The following is a 12,500-nucleotide window of genomic DNA, read 5'->3' on the forward strand; positions in this document are numbered from 1 at the left end:
GACAACAGTGATGGTGTCCCCAAAACCTGTGTTGCGTCTCCCGAATTGGCCAAGGATGGATCAGATGTACTAGCATTCGTAGGAGCCCGTGGTGGCCCTAGGCATGTGGCAGCGGGAGAGGGAATGACTTTGGCGACAAAGCGTTGAAGGTGAAGTCTGGGAACTGGTTGTGATGGAAAAGGCGACGATGTTTGACCGGGACAGAGCAACCAGAAACACTGAATGTTGTTATTGCAGCGGGTTGTAATGAGCTGGTCAGCTGCATCGGCGCCGTGCCCTCGGCGCTATTCTCACTAAAAGTGTACGTCAAGAAACAAAGGCGAGTGAAGTTCTAAAATAAATACTAGTTTTCATCAGCTAAAGATATTATACACAAATAGATGCATTCCCTAAGGCAACATCCATAAAAAGTGACCAAACGGCATATTCTAAGGGCAGTTGCTTCCCCATGAATCTGAAGCATTTCCGAGCGTTGTTGGGAACAGGCACCAAAGTGATCGCTATTCTGGTGCCATACACGCTCTGCACTGTTGCCAGGCAATTTCCCGCTTCCAGAAGCAGCTCTTGCTGTTGTTTACACTGATTTGTACAGGAACGCGGACCAAGTTCACCGAAAAGGCTTACTAAGAAAGCCGTTTTCTTTTCACGGAAAATTATATATATACATGGAAGAAAAACAAACAACTACAGGAGAGAAGAGAAAATATGCCGCTGAAACGAATGCCCTCGCTGCTTGACAATGGTTTAAATTTGCGGAAAGGGCTTTAATTTCCATGCTCTGTGGCATTTCTTACTGAAATTAACTGACTCTTAAATTCGCAACCACGCAGTTGACTCGTCACAAAGTTCTTTCTCGAATAATTTACTGCCTGTGATCTGCAAGTTGTTTTTAATATACATAACAGTCATTTCGGACGATACAATGATTTTTTTTAATGCATAAATTCACTCTGAAAGTAAAGGCAAACTATAAATGGTTCACCCTAGGAATTCCCACTGAGGTTGCAACCATTTTCTTGGGTCGATCGTATCGATCTACAGGCGCAATAGATGCAAATACCGGAAAATACCCAGAATTCAATAAATTTCTTAATAGCACTTTATGGTCATTCGGTTAACCGGTTGGCAAGTATTTGACACACATTTTACATCCATTCTGTTTATCAAACTCATTTAGCTTTTAGTATTTTCTGTTTACTTACACGACACGTCGGATCGCAAAAATAGGTCGAGAAAGAACAATATTTCCCGAAAGCAAAGCAAAGCAAGCAAGCAAACGCAAAGGAAAGAAAGGAAAAGACAGCCCTGACTCTCGGACGAACAAGTGCACCAAACAATCACAGGTGTTTCCCCGTGGAACAACTGTTTCGCGTGCCGCATCTAGAGTGTATGCCAAGGCCAGGTGGTGGCACATGCTCTCACCGTGGGAAAAGGACGGCGCAGACAAAGGCCCTTTCCCCACGGAGATGCGAGATGCTTGGGACTGTTAGGTGTGAAACGTAAAGCAAAATGAGGATGACACAGGGTGAGGACGCAGTGTGAGCGTAGTGTGTGAGGGAGAGGATTGTGCCAAGGCTGGGCCGGGTTGCCAGGGACGTGATGGAAAGTGTGGGAAAGTGGAGGCGAGAATTACAGAAGCTGAACAGACGCTTGGATCATAAAGGAATGACACTCAAAGGCTAGGATAGCGGAGGGATTCGGGTGAACGAACGAAGAAAAGCACTGCTCACGTATCCACTTACATAAATGAGGAGGATATTACAGCTGAAAGACTTTAATAAATATTAAAATAAAATACATGGATGCACGCTATCAATCGCCTCTTCCTATCAAAAATGTCTCCCCACATATATTCATCAGTAGGCCTACTCACTTAAGCTCCAGTGCGGTACGTTTAATCTTCTAATTCTAAGCATTACATCACAAGTATTTCAACCGCTGTGGTACAAACACCAGCTTCCCCTTCCCTTGTACCTCCCCTCCTCCCAGGCTCAACCTTCCCTCTCTCCTCCCTCCTTCCCCCTCCCCCTCACACTCCCCTCCCAGGTTCTACCTTCCCTCTCTCCCTCCCCTCTCCTCCCCATCCCAGCTCAACCTTCCCTCTCTACCTCCCTGCAGTGCTGCCATCTGGCCGTCCGTTAAGCTAAACTTTTTGCTTCCCGCTCACAGCAAGTCAATGTCTCCTTCACATTTCCTTACTGTCAACCTTATTCTGGCCGCCCCGCACCCCCTTGCGCCCGGTCTCTTGCTCCCTCCCCCTCCCCCAAAGATACAAATTTCCCAACACGTCCCACCGCCCTCACCCCAACCCTCACCCCACAGTCGCGTCCAAAGATATCTATGACGTAATGCAGCACGGAAGCGCATGTGGCTACGAATATGCTTGTATTTGACCCCACGCTGGTCATGCTTCATCCTAATCTCTGCTGTATGCTATCAGCAAAATATCAGATAGAAAACATGTACCCGTGAGCTTGAGTGATAGCAAGCGGCCAGCGACACCGACGTCATTGTAGCTAAAAATAGCCATGATGTCACCACCGAGAGCAGGCCCCTCCCCCTGCCTCTGCCCCCAACCACACATATTTACGAACACACGCGCGTGGCCTTCCAACGTACACGTAAAATACATAGGCAATTTAGCACGTGGAAATAGTTCGAGCCTTAAATCTAATGGAGGTATTTAGTCCAGGGAATCATATTCGTACACAAATACGTTTAACAACCCTACAACACTGGCCTGGCACTCACAACCCATGCTTGAAACGCTAGTCTAACACCATCAAAAACGACAGCAAAATGCAATAAACTGACAGTATACTATGGAAGATAATCAAAATTTAATCACTACGAGGCTAAAATTACATAAAGCATTTGTTGCAGACTTTCCACAACCGCAGGTCTTCCTAGGGACAAAGGCTGACCTCGCTGACAAATGTTGTATAGGTTGGTAGATTAAGGTGAAATTCCCTTTGTACATGGTTCGTACAACAAAGACCAGCGTATTTACTGATGACCCAGGACAAATACCTGACCCACTTCCGGGGTTTCTTAACTGCCTGTAGTGCACAACAACCATTTCTTCCTGATTGTATAACTGAAAGTGGCATTTACAACATTCATCACAAGTAAGTTTTTTTGCTGGACAACTAATAAACATTCCACCTCTGTCTTCAGACAAGTTCTTCATTGGATTTTTAAAATTACTCAATCAGTTACTATGACACCAAGTCTGCACAAAATGATTACTTCCAAATTTTATTTAAGGTCAAGTGAATAATGAGAACAGAATAACTATAAATTTAAGAAAAGCATACTCACCAAGTAAATGCAGATAATCCACTCCTGTTCAATTCTGTGTTATTAAAGACAGGGGCTCTTGCAACAGTGCCAAGAGGACAATCAGTTGTAGACCCTCCCTCCCCCTCACCTCCTGGGATCAGGTAACATCAATTCATTGGCAAACCAACCTGGCTCACGGCTCAAAATATTTTCTACCCTCTGCAACACTAAAACTACTTGTAGGCTTTCTTTGTGGGGTTCTATGATATTTAAAAGCCCATTGCAACATGTTAAGACTTTCAATATTATGGTTAATATTATTTATTCAACTAGTAGTGTTTGTAAATTTATAATCAAATTGATTTCTTCTCTAATTATGATAATTACTTCCTGACATTATCTTCATCATTTCATGAACTACTGTTATACAAATCTATGAAATATATTGCACATAACTGAAGTGCATACATCAGCTATGAACAAAAATTATAGGTGCACCCATTCAACACTATAGTACTGACAAACAAATAATATCACTTAAAAAGGAGCATTACTTAAAGTGAAGTTTCACTGATATTTATTAAAACTGCACATTCTGAGTACAATAAACAGTAAGGGTTAATATGTTAAAATGCATATTTACATCAAATGCCATATATTAGTATGCACTGCAGTATGTAGCTATAATAGTATTATCTAACTTTGACTTTCCAAATTTATTCAATAATCTTCCCAGTTAAGTCTGACATTTCAATTGATAAAAATGTCTTATCATTTCTAATGGTTCATAAATTCATACTAATTCAATTATTATTTTCATGACTCATTTAGATATTCAAACCTAATAGCACAAATTAAATCTAATTAAACACAATATGCCATTTTTTTATTTCTAATTTCATTGCAACCACCAACTCAGTACTGTTATGACCATTCAACATTTTACCTTCAGTCAAGAAAAGAAACAGCAATATTCACCACAACACTTTCTAAGCACATCTGTCATATCATTCTGTTTAACAATTTACTGAAATTATGTAAAATAAATTTGAGGGAACCATTTTTTTTTTTTTGTATTATGTTGGTATCTCACAACAGGAAATGGGTCACAAAATCAAACGTAAAACTACACCATTCTGCATACTAACCGAATACCCGCCAATAACCCTACGGTGTTTACTCTCCACCATTCGCGTGCTTTAAAATTAATCGAGACCACAGCCTCATATCTGCCTGTCGTGGGATCAGCCTGACTTTCCTATGACTCTAATTCCTCAGTGGGGCACACAAAGGGGTCGGGGAATATCCAAAAAAGAAGAGATCAGCACATGACTTACGTTATCAGTGAAACAAGAAGCAACAACGTGATCATCTCTCCCTGGACGAAGACTTCCTCCACAAACCACTCTTTCGCTCCAACTAGATGCCACATTATTTCATGCTGAATTACGCGGTTTTGGAAAAGGTATCAACGATGTTAATTCATCAGAATGGTAATTCATATTATCATAATGTGCAGTATAGGTATAATTGTTTATTAGGGCGATTTTTTATGTTTTTAATATGAAAGCGAGGATTCAGGGAGGATTTAGTATGACGATGTAAACAAACCTCAAAACAAGGGAGAAACAGACGTGGCAACTTGATTATTTACTTCCTTTTCCAGGTAAGACATTATTTTTGCTGTTTGAAATGTACAATTTTTGTATCTAAAGACTCAAAATTAAGATATAAGCTTGTGAAACAGAGGTGTCTTAATGAAAAAAATGTTAAATGTCGCTATTTTGTGGTGACAGGTCTCAGGTATTTAATTTTTTTTTCCCACCTCCTAGTTCTCTCTTAAATCTTATTGTCAAAATTTGGATAATTTTTCAGGGTAATTTTATGGAATACCTTCACATAATAGATCCTGATAATTTTGGTTTCTGTGGATTCCTCTCACCCTAAAGTACACATATATGTAGTATTTATGCAGCTGAACCCCCCCAGACTTCCACAATCTTGACCCTGATAACAGGAGAGGGTATGAAAGGTGCCATGATAATTATGGAGTAAAATATGTCACTGCATTGTCTGATGTAAGTGGCTGTACCCCCTGTGAACCCCCCAACTCCTACCCATGAAAACAAAGAATCCTCTACATATGTACAGCAGGAGAGTGTGTTGGACAGACTCAGCATCTAGTGGTCCCACATGTCAGCCGTATGTTCTTTCCTGCTGTGAATTCTTAGAGGATTCTTTATTTTTCATTGCCGTGTTCGGGGGGCAGCAGCTCTCTAGGAGGGGGGGTCACTTGGGACCAATATTGTAGCTAATGGGGTGGTTTCTATGGCATAATTTTGAAATAATTGGATAGTAAAGAGTGAGCAGAATCCATTGATACCAATGTTGTTATGATCAGTGATGTGAAAGTATTCTGTAAAATGACCTTTTTAGTTTCACACAGCTATCCAATCATGCATTTACTGTTCATACTTTCAATAAATCACAACTGTAGTATGCCTGAATCTCTTGTTATTTTCTATAGCAAATGTATGTGAAAGTATTGGAAATGTCAATGAAGTGACCATGCCCCTCTGAGATTAAGCCCTATTACTCCCACCATTACTGGGAGATCCATAAATATCACTGTATAAATAAAAAAATTTCCTAACCAGCGGCATCATCCCCAAACCCACATCCGATATCCATAGACTTACTCTCTGTGCAACCTTTGTCACAACTTATTTACTTAAATTTCTGCCATATTTTTTTGCCTGTGCAGGTTATTTCATATATTAGTGAGTGTAGCTTTTCTCTTTGCCATTACATTTTGCTGTAAATGTATACTATTGTGTTATGGTGCACAACTTTCTTTTTATCTACTTCCAAAGGCAATGCCATAGAAGAAGTGTAATATTTTGGGTAATTCTGCCCATCACAAGACATAGCCTTGTACTAAATGGCTATGGGAAACTGAAACTATACCAAAATTTGTACATGAATATGATTCCAAACATATCTCATGGTAAATTTTTAAAAGAGACTCTAATTGCTTTGAAAATTAGATATTGTTTTCCACAGCAATATGTGCTATGTACTATTCAAAACCTATTTAAAATGTAATTGGCATAGTCAGTTGTAGAAGCACATTACATGACTTGAGGAAAGTAAACAAGATAATGTTTGTCTAACTGGACTAACGTCATTGATACTCTCTCTCTCTCACTCTCTCTCTCTCTCTCTCTCTCACTCTCTCTCTCTCTCTCTCTCTCTCTCTGCCTCTCTCTCTCTCTCTCTCTCTCTCTCTCTCTCACTCTGTCTCTCTCTCTCTCTCTCTCTCTCTCTCTCTCTCTCTCTCTCTCTCTCTCTCTCTCTCTCTCTCTCTCTCTCTCTCTCTCTCTCTCTCTCTCTCTCTCTCTCTCTCTCTCTTTTTTTTCATGGATTAAACTAGTAACACTTGCATTTTCAGTCTCATTCTCTTTACCTCAATGCCCCTTTCCCAAATCCCATTTTACCCCATTTTCTCTTTTGTATTGTCCCCTTTTTATCACAAATTATTCTTCTCCATTTTGTTATCAGGTAAACCTCATGAAGGGAGAGGAAATCATCCTGTACCAGGAGAAAAAAGGTGCTTTAGGGGTAAAAAACAACTATGTTTATCAAAAGAACATCAGATCATTTGTGCCTCTGGAATGTAAAGAAGAGTAAGTTTGTGTATTTTGACTGCTGTCTGCCGCTTTGCGATACTTACATCATCATCATCAATCATCATCATCATCATCATCATCATCATCATCATTATTATCATTATCATCATCATCATCATCATCATCATCATCATCATCATCATCATCATCATCATCATCATCACCATCATCATCATCATCATCATCATCATCATCATCATCATCATCATCATCATCATCATCATCATCATCATCATCATCAATCATTAATCATCAATAATTATCAATCACCAATCATCAAGCATCAATCATCATTAATCTTCATCTTTATCTTCATCTTCATCTTCATCATCATCATTTGTATTTGTATTATTATGAGGAGTAGCATCAGAGTAATTGTTATTAATACGTTTTAATAATTCCAGGAGTATTTCTGCATTTGTTTATTTTTTGGTAATAAATAATTCTTCTTATTTGCTTAGTTCTTACTCTTGTTATTGCTATATTATTATTATAAGTACCGTTCTATTTTTATAGTATTATAAGCTTCAGGGAAACTAAAAAAAAAATTGAGGTCTTACAACTCAACCAACCCAAATTAGAGGGACCAACTTTTAAGATATATTACCATTGTTGAAGTATATTTTGCTTTTCAGACATAAATATTTAAATGAAATGTGGACTTTAAGGAATTAAATTAAGTTTTCATGGAAACTGCTGTCTGGAAAAAAATAAGGGAATTTGATTGGTATTACCAATCAAGTTAATATATACGTACTTATTTTTGCCATATTGTAGTGGAACCTTGACACTTTTTTACTTGGCTTTATTGACAATAGCATCAATTCCTTTATAAGGTTATATGATAAAATTATGTCTCCTTACCAGTGACCACAACAGGAGCGAGAGGTATATTGTGGGATGGCTGAGGGATGTGTTCCTTCCAAAGGGTTACCCAGACTCTGTGTCCCCAGACTACCTTCACTACCAAATGTGGGATACAATACAAGTGAGACAATGAAGTTTGTGTTTAATCTTGGCATTTTTGGAAAATATGTGAGGTTGGTTTGACGTGTTTTACATATGCTTGTAACTTTTGTCAAGAGCTTTCACTTTGATGAATAATGTGCTAGTTTGTGTTTTTTACCTGAAGATTATCCAATACATGTATGATTATTTTGCAACTCTTATCCTATGAACTGATCTTGGGCATTTTGCTTTTTGTATCCACATTATTGTACCTTCTTGCTCTTTTTAATGTTTTATTTTATTTCAGGCATATTGCAGCAGCATTGCAGGTGCACTAAGCCTTAGAGCAACCTTTGAAGGTTTGGGAGTGGGAGAAGGAGCAGCCACATCCCTTGCAGCAACATTAACATGGCTATTAAAAGATGGATCAGGAATGATTGCCTCCATTGCATTTGCCTATTGGAGAGGGTTAGTGTTGTATGATTGTTGTTGTGTTTCTTGAGGCTCAGATTGAGGTCTAAATTGTCAGTAGATGAACTTAGATAACATGGTCTCATGTCTGTTAGATAGAATTATAATTTTGTTAGGTACCTAAGTTTTTTTTTGCATCAATATTCAGAATAGCATGAAGCTAAGACAAATAATTTTTCCCTTATAATAAAACTTTACTTTTTCACTTAAATTTGTAGAATAATGATATTGTCAGAATTTAAGATTATGTGTTTAGGAAGCTTTGGTTTTAAAGAGTGCTCAAAGTTGTCAGAATAGTAAATTTCAAAGCTGTTATCTACAATTTAGATTTTAAACAAAATACCTTGGCAATGCTTAATTATGACCAAAAGTTCTGGTCAATGTGATGTGTTTTTGCACATCCTAGCATACACTAGGTTTGCTACATATTAATGATTATAATTCTCATTTTTAGGTCACAGCTAGACTGCAATAGCAAGCAGTGGCGTCTCTTTGCAGACGTAGCAAATGACACTGGGCATCTTCTGAGGCTCCTGGGCCCTTTGCTACCAGTGCCTTTCTTGGCTGTAATGTGTGTCTCAGCTGTAATGATGGCTTTAGTTGGAGTGGCAGGAGGAGCCACACGTGCTGCCCTTACTCTTCATCAGGTAATGACCTTGTAACAAAATGAGATACTTTATCAAAGAGAGTGAAAAAATCTGTATATACGATATGATAAGTTGTGACTCAGGTCTAACAGTTCAAATCAGAATAAAACATATGTATATCATATACATGCTGCATGCAAAATTTCATGGTGTATTTAGGCACGTCGTGACAATATGGCAGACGTGTCTGCCAAGGATGGAAGCCAGGAAACCCTTGTGAATTTGGCTGCCCTAGTCACTTCTCTCACCTTATTACCTCTCATCACTTCAAATTTCTTGTGAGTAATTCTGAATTTTGTATAATGTTAAGTGCATATGGAGATCGGATGTTTATATTTTCCTTTTAACTTGTTAGGTATATATAGATATTATTATACAGAGACTGGGGAGTAGTAGTTTATAAAACAACCTATATATGTGGCACTGTATGTGGCACATAATCTGTATTGCCTCACAAAATAACCAGGAAAGTTGTTAGGAGGGTAGTCTTGTTGTAAAAAATGTATATCTGTTATATGTAGGAGTTGTAGTTAAAGAGGGAAGGAAATAGTGATTGTCTATTTAACTTATGTTTATGAGATCAGCTGTAGAAATTAATTAAAGATATTGTATGTCAATCTTGGGTTTAAGGAGATTCTTGATAAGTAAAATACATAGATCAATTGTGTATATGTGTGTGTGTGTGTTTGTATTTGCTTTTCTATCTGTCTTTTCTCTTTTCTACTTTTTTGTGTTTTTTTTTCTAACTCTATTTAATGTTCTCAAATATTTATTCTTTTAAGAGATAACAAATAAAACTGTCAAAATACCCTATAGACTAACCTGGGTGACCTTCATCCTGTGTGTGGTTATGCATCTCCTGGCCAACTATCAAGCAGTACGATCAGTCAAAATGGAAAGTCTGAACAGACCTCGCCTTTTATACACTCTAGATAAGTGGATGACAAGTGCAAGTGTTCCTGGGATAGATGAGACTAACTTCTCTGAGCCCTTGCTTACTGGGGCAGCGTTCATTCCAGGTAATCATTATAGTGTGTTTTTTGCCTTTGTTATTGTAACATCATTAGTAGTTATTGTAGAACTAATCAATTTTAATCTGTATTTACATTGATCACCATATAATTTGGTATTTTCATGAATATTCTTATGAAGTGGTATTAATTTTTTATGTGTGTCTTTACCTTCTTTGATTTTTTCATGCTTTGTTGAGATGTACAAATTCCAATTACATTATATAAGAACAGGGGAAGTGATATTGCGTATTTTTTAATTGCCTTCAGATTTCTTTCCACATGGATTTCGAGTCAGACTTGGTTGCTCATTCACTGAAGCTCTTAATCACTGTTGGAGCAGTGAAAAGAGCGTGAAAGACATTTATCTGAATATTATGGAAACATTTTCAATGGAAAACTATATAGTAAGTGGCTTCATGAAATGTTGATACTTTTCCATGTTGAGTCTGAGGTCAATATTAGATCTGTCAATATTAGATCATGAATTTAATCAAAGTTCTTTTTCTCTTGTTCTAGAAATTTCACTAAAAAGAAAAAGTAATTACAAAATCTTTGCATAATCTGTTAAAGAAAAAAGATAAAAAAACATTTTGATTACTTAATGTAATGTCCATAAGTGATAAAGTTCATTAGTCAGTGTAAGGTCAAATGAGTCATTTTAGACCTGAATGAGTATTTCTTTATGTGAGCAGATATTATATTATATATTTTTCCTTTTTTTCTTTCTTTTTTACTTCTTATGCTTTTCTGTGAAAATCCTGTACATGCAAAATACAGTATAAGTGGTGGTGTGTGACTAGTATCTATTTCCTAATTTCTTATATTTTACATGTTCTTTTTTCAGGTGTGTGGGGACCTAACAGAAAGACAGATATTTATTATCTACAAACAAGAATTGACAACTAAACAAGAATTAGAGGCCTTTTTTGTGGCATACCTATGCATAATGAACTTTGTTCATATTAAAGAGGTAACTTTATCAATTATTCTATAAACATTAATGAATATGATATTTCTATAATTCTAATTTTGTTAACATTTTTTAAATTTTGTTGCAGGGTGTTCAAGTATCTGCAGAATTTGTTGCTGAGGGATTGACAGAGTCCACTGATGTGGAAAATATTATCCCACATGTGAAGGTTTATGCCCAGAAGCTGTTTCCATCATTCCTAATGGAGCTCAGTGCTAAAGGTTTGTTTAAGAAGTATCCAGAGAACTTGGTTAGTTAATTGTTTTGCATTGATAAACCTTTAAGTGGATGCTTATGGGTTTATATGAATTTATGTGTATGTATATTATATTTTATTGAGTAGCAACTGGATGAAGATTAACAATATCTTGCCTTTATTGAACTATAAACAATAACCTTTTCTGCCTTGCGTATAAGAGTTCTGGAAAAATTGCAGTTTATTTTATTGAAATCATCATGGAAAGCTATTCTTTTACATCTAAATTCTAGTCTTCTCATTAAATTTCTGTTATTATTCTAAAGACATAAACATTATCTCAATTTGGCAGGGTGGAACGTCAGTCGCCTTCTTCTTGCTGCAGGTGAATGGAGGTTGGCGTAAGGCATGGAGCAAGAGACAGCCAGTTGCTTCACTTTTCCAGCTTTTTACGGTATTGCTGACATATTTTGTGAGGGATATTTTGGAAGAAAGGATGTAACAAGAGAAAAAATTTAATTTTCCTTTGTTAGGTATTATAGAATGTGCAAGTTGACACATTGTGTCTATTGAAAGATATCATCAAAGTCATAAATAGCACAATTATTCTTGTCATAATGGAAAACATTGACAAATCCACACTTAGCAATGTGATTACTAGACAAAAAGGATGGGCTGTCTCCTGCTGGACCTAAGCATACTTCCTGGTGAATATCATCCTCCCAGCCAGAAAATGGACCTGCATCGCCAGTCAGGAAACCTTTAAACTCGAACCACCCGTCATGGATCAAGGAGCAGTCAAGCTCAATGTCCACCATCCAGTAGGCTTCCCCAAATCTGTATGAAAAAAATTAAGACAGAGATTTAGTTTGTACTTAAAAGTTAGGGCAGAGAAAGACATGCTTAAATTACTTTCAGCATTAGTTCCATTATAAGTTGACAATAACTTGAAACTGCAAAAATAGTTTTATTGTACACATCCATATTCCATTTATAAGGACGGAGTTTCTTTCATAATCGTAACTGTAAGGTATGGAAATAATGCATTTTTTAGGTATTTGCTGTTGTTTTAATTCTACCTGAAATTTTACCTAAGTAATGAAAAGCATGCTTTTCATTTTATAGCATTTTTATTTTCTTGTGCTAAATCAAGTGCTTAAAAATATTGTTTATTATGACACACTGATAGAAAACATAAGAGCTAACTGGAGCCATATTTATTCTGTTCATTTGACTAACAAAAAAATTCTTTTCACTCCCAAGTTCAAATTTATTGACAAAGAT

At 37.1% G+C, this 12,500-nt stretch overlaps 3 protein-coding genes across 7 annotated transcripts in view; 1 reads left to right on the forward strand and 2 right to left on the reverse strand.

Moving 5' to 3' along the window:
• The window catches only part of raw, a 64,633-nt gene extending 59,946 nt beyond the window's left edge, over nt 1-4,687 (reverse strand). Inside the window, exon 1 of one of the 2 annotated variants that reach the window (XM_070113777.1) lies at nt 4,620-4,687. The gene's annotated coding sequence lies outside the window, so the exon portion shown is untranslated. The remainder of the gene's footprint in view (nt 1-4,619) is intronic. The other variant, XM_070113778.1, reaches the window with a different exon arrangement.
• On the forward strand, nt 4,653-12,275 carry LOC113810060 (RUS family member 1). Of its 4 annotated transcripts, XM_027361745.2 has the most exons (12): nt 4,653-4,747; nt 6,844-6,968; nt 7,839-7,959; nt 8,227-8,387; nt 8,845-9,037; nt 9,197-9,315; nt 9,854-10,056; nt 10,318-10,454; nt 10,895-11,020; nt 11,109-11,241; nt 11,569-11,670; nt 11,863-12,275. In XM_027361745.2, exons 1-11 carry the CDS (start codon nt 4,706-4,708, stop codon nt 11,619-11,621), a joined length of 1,413 nt encoding a protein of 470 aa, XP_027217546.2. In that variant the 5' UTR covers nt 4,653-4,705; the 3' UTR covers nt 11,622-11,670; nt 11,863-12,275. The 4 variants fall into 4 exon arrangements, with proteins under 4 accessions (XP_027217546.2, XP_069969882.1, XP_027217547.2 ...); XM_070113781.1 differs by having other exon boundaries at nt 4,654-4,747; nt 11,569-12,275; XM_027361746.2 differs by lacking the exon at nt 4,653-4,747 and adding an exon at nt 4,795-4,948 and having other exon boundaries at nt 11,569-12,275.
• Nucleotides 11,783-12,500, reverse strand: part of LOC113810036 (uncharacterized) — a 13,351-nt gene continuing 12,633 nt past the window's right edge. Inside the window, exon 15 of the mRNA XM_070113437.1 lies at nt 11,783-12,053. Within this exon, the coding sequence (XP_069969538.1) occupies nt 11,783-12,053 (271 nt within the window). The remainder of the gene's footprint in view (nt 12,054-12,500) is intronic.

Source organism: Penaeus vannamei, chromosome 34 (assembly GCF_042767895.1).
Source record: "Penaeus vannamei isolate JL-2024 chromosome 34, ASM4276789v1, whole genome shotgun sequence".
In the NCBI taxonomy this organism is placed as follows: Eukaryota; Metazoa; Arthropoda; class Malacostraca; order Decapoda; family Penaeidae; genus Penaeus; species Penaeus vannamei.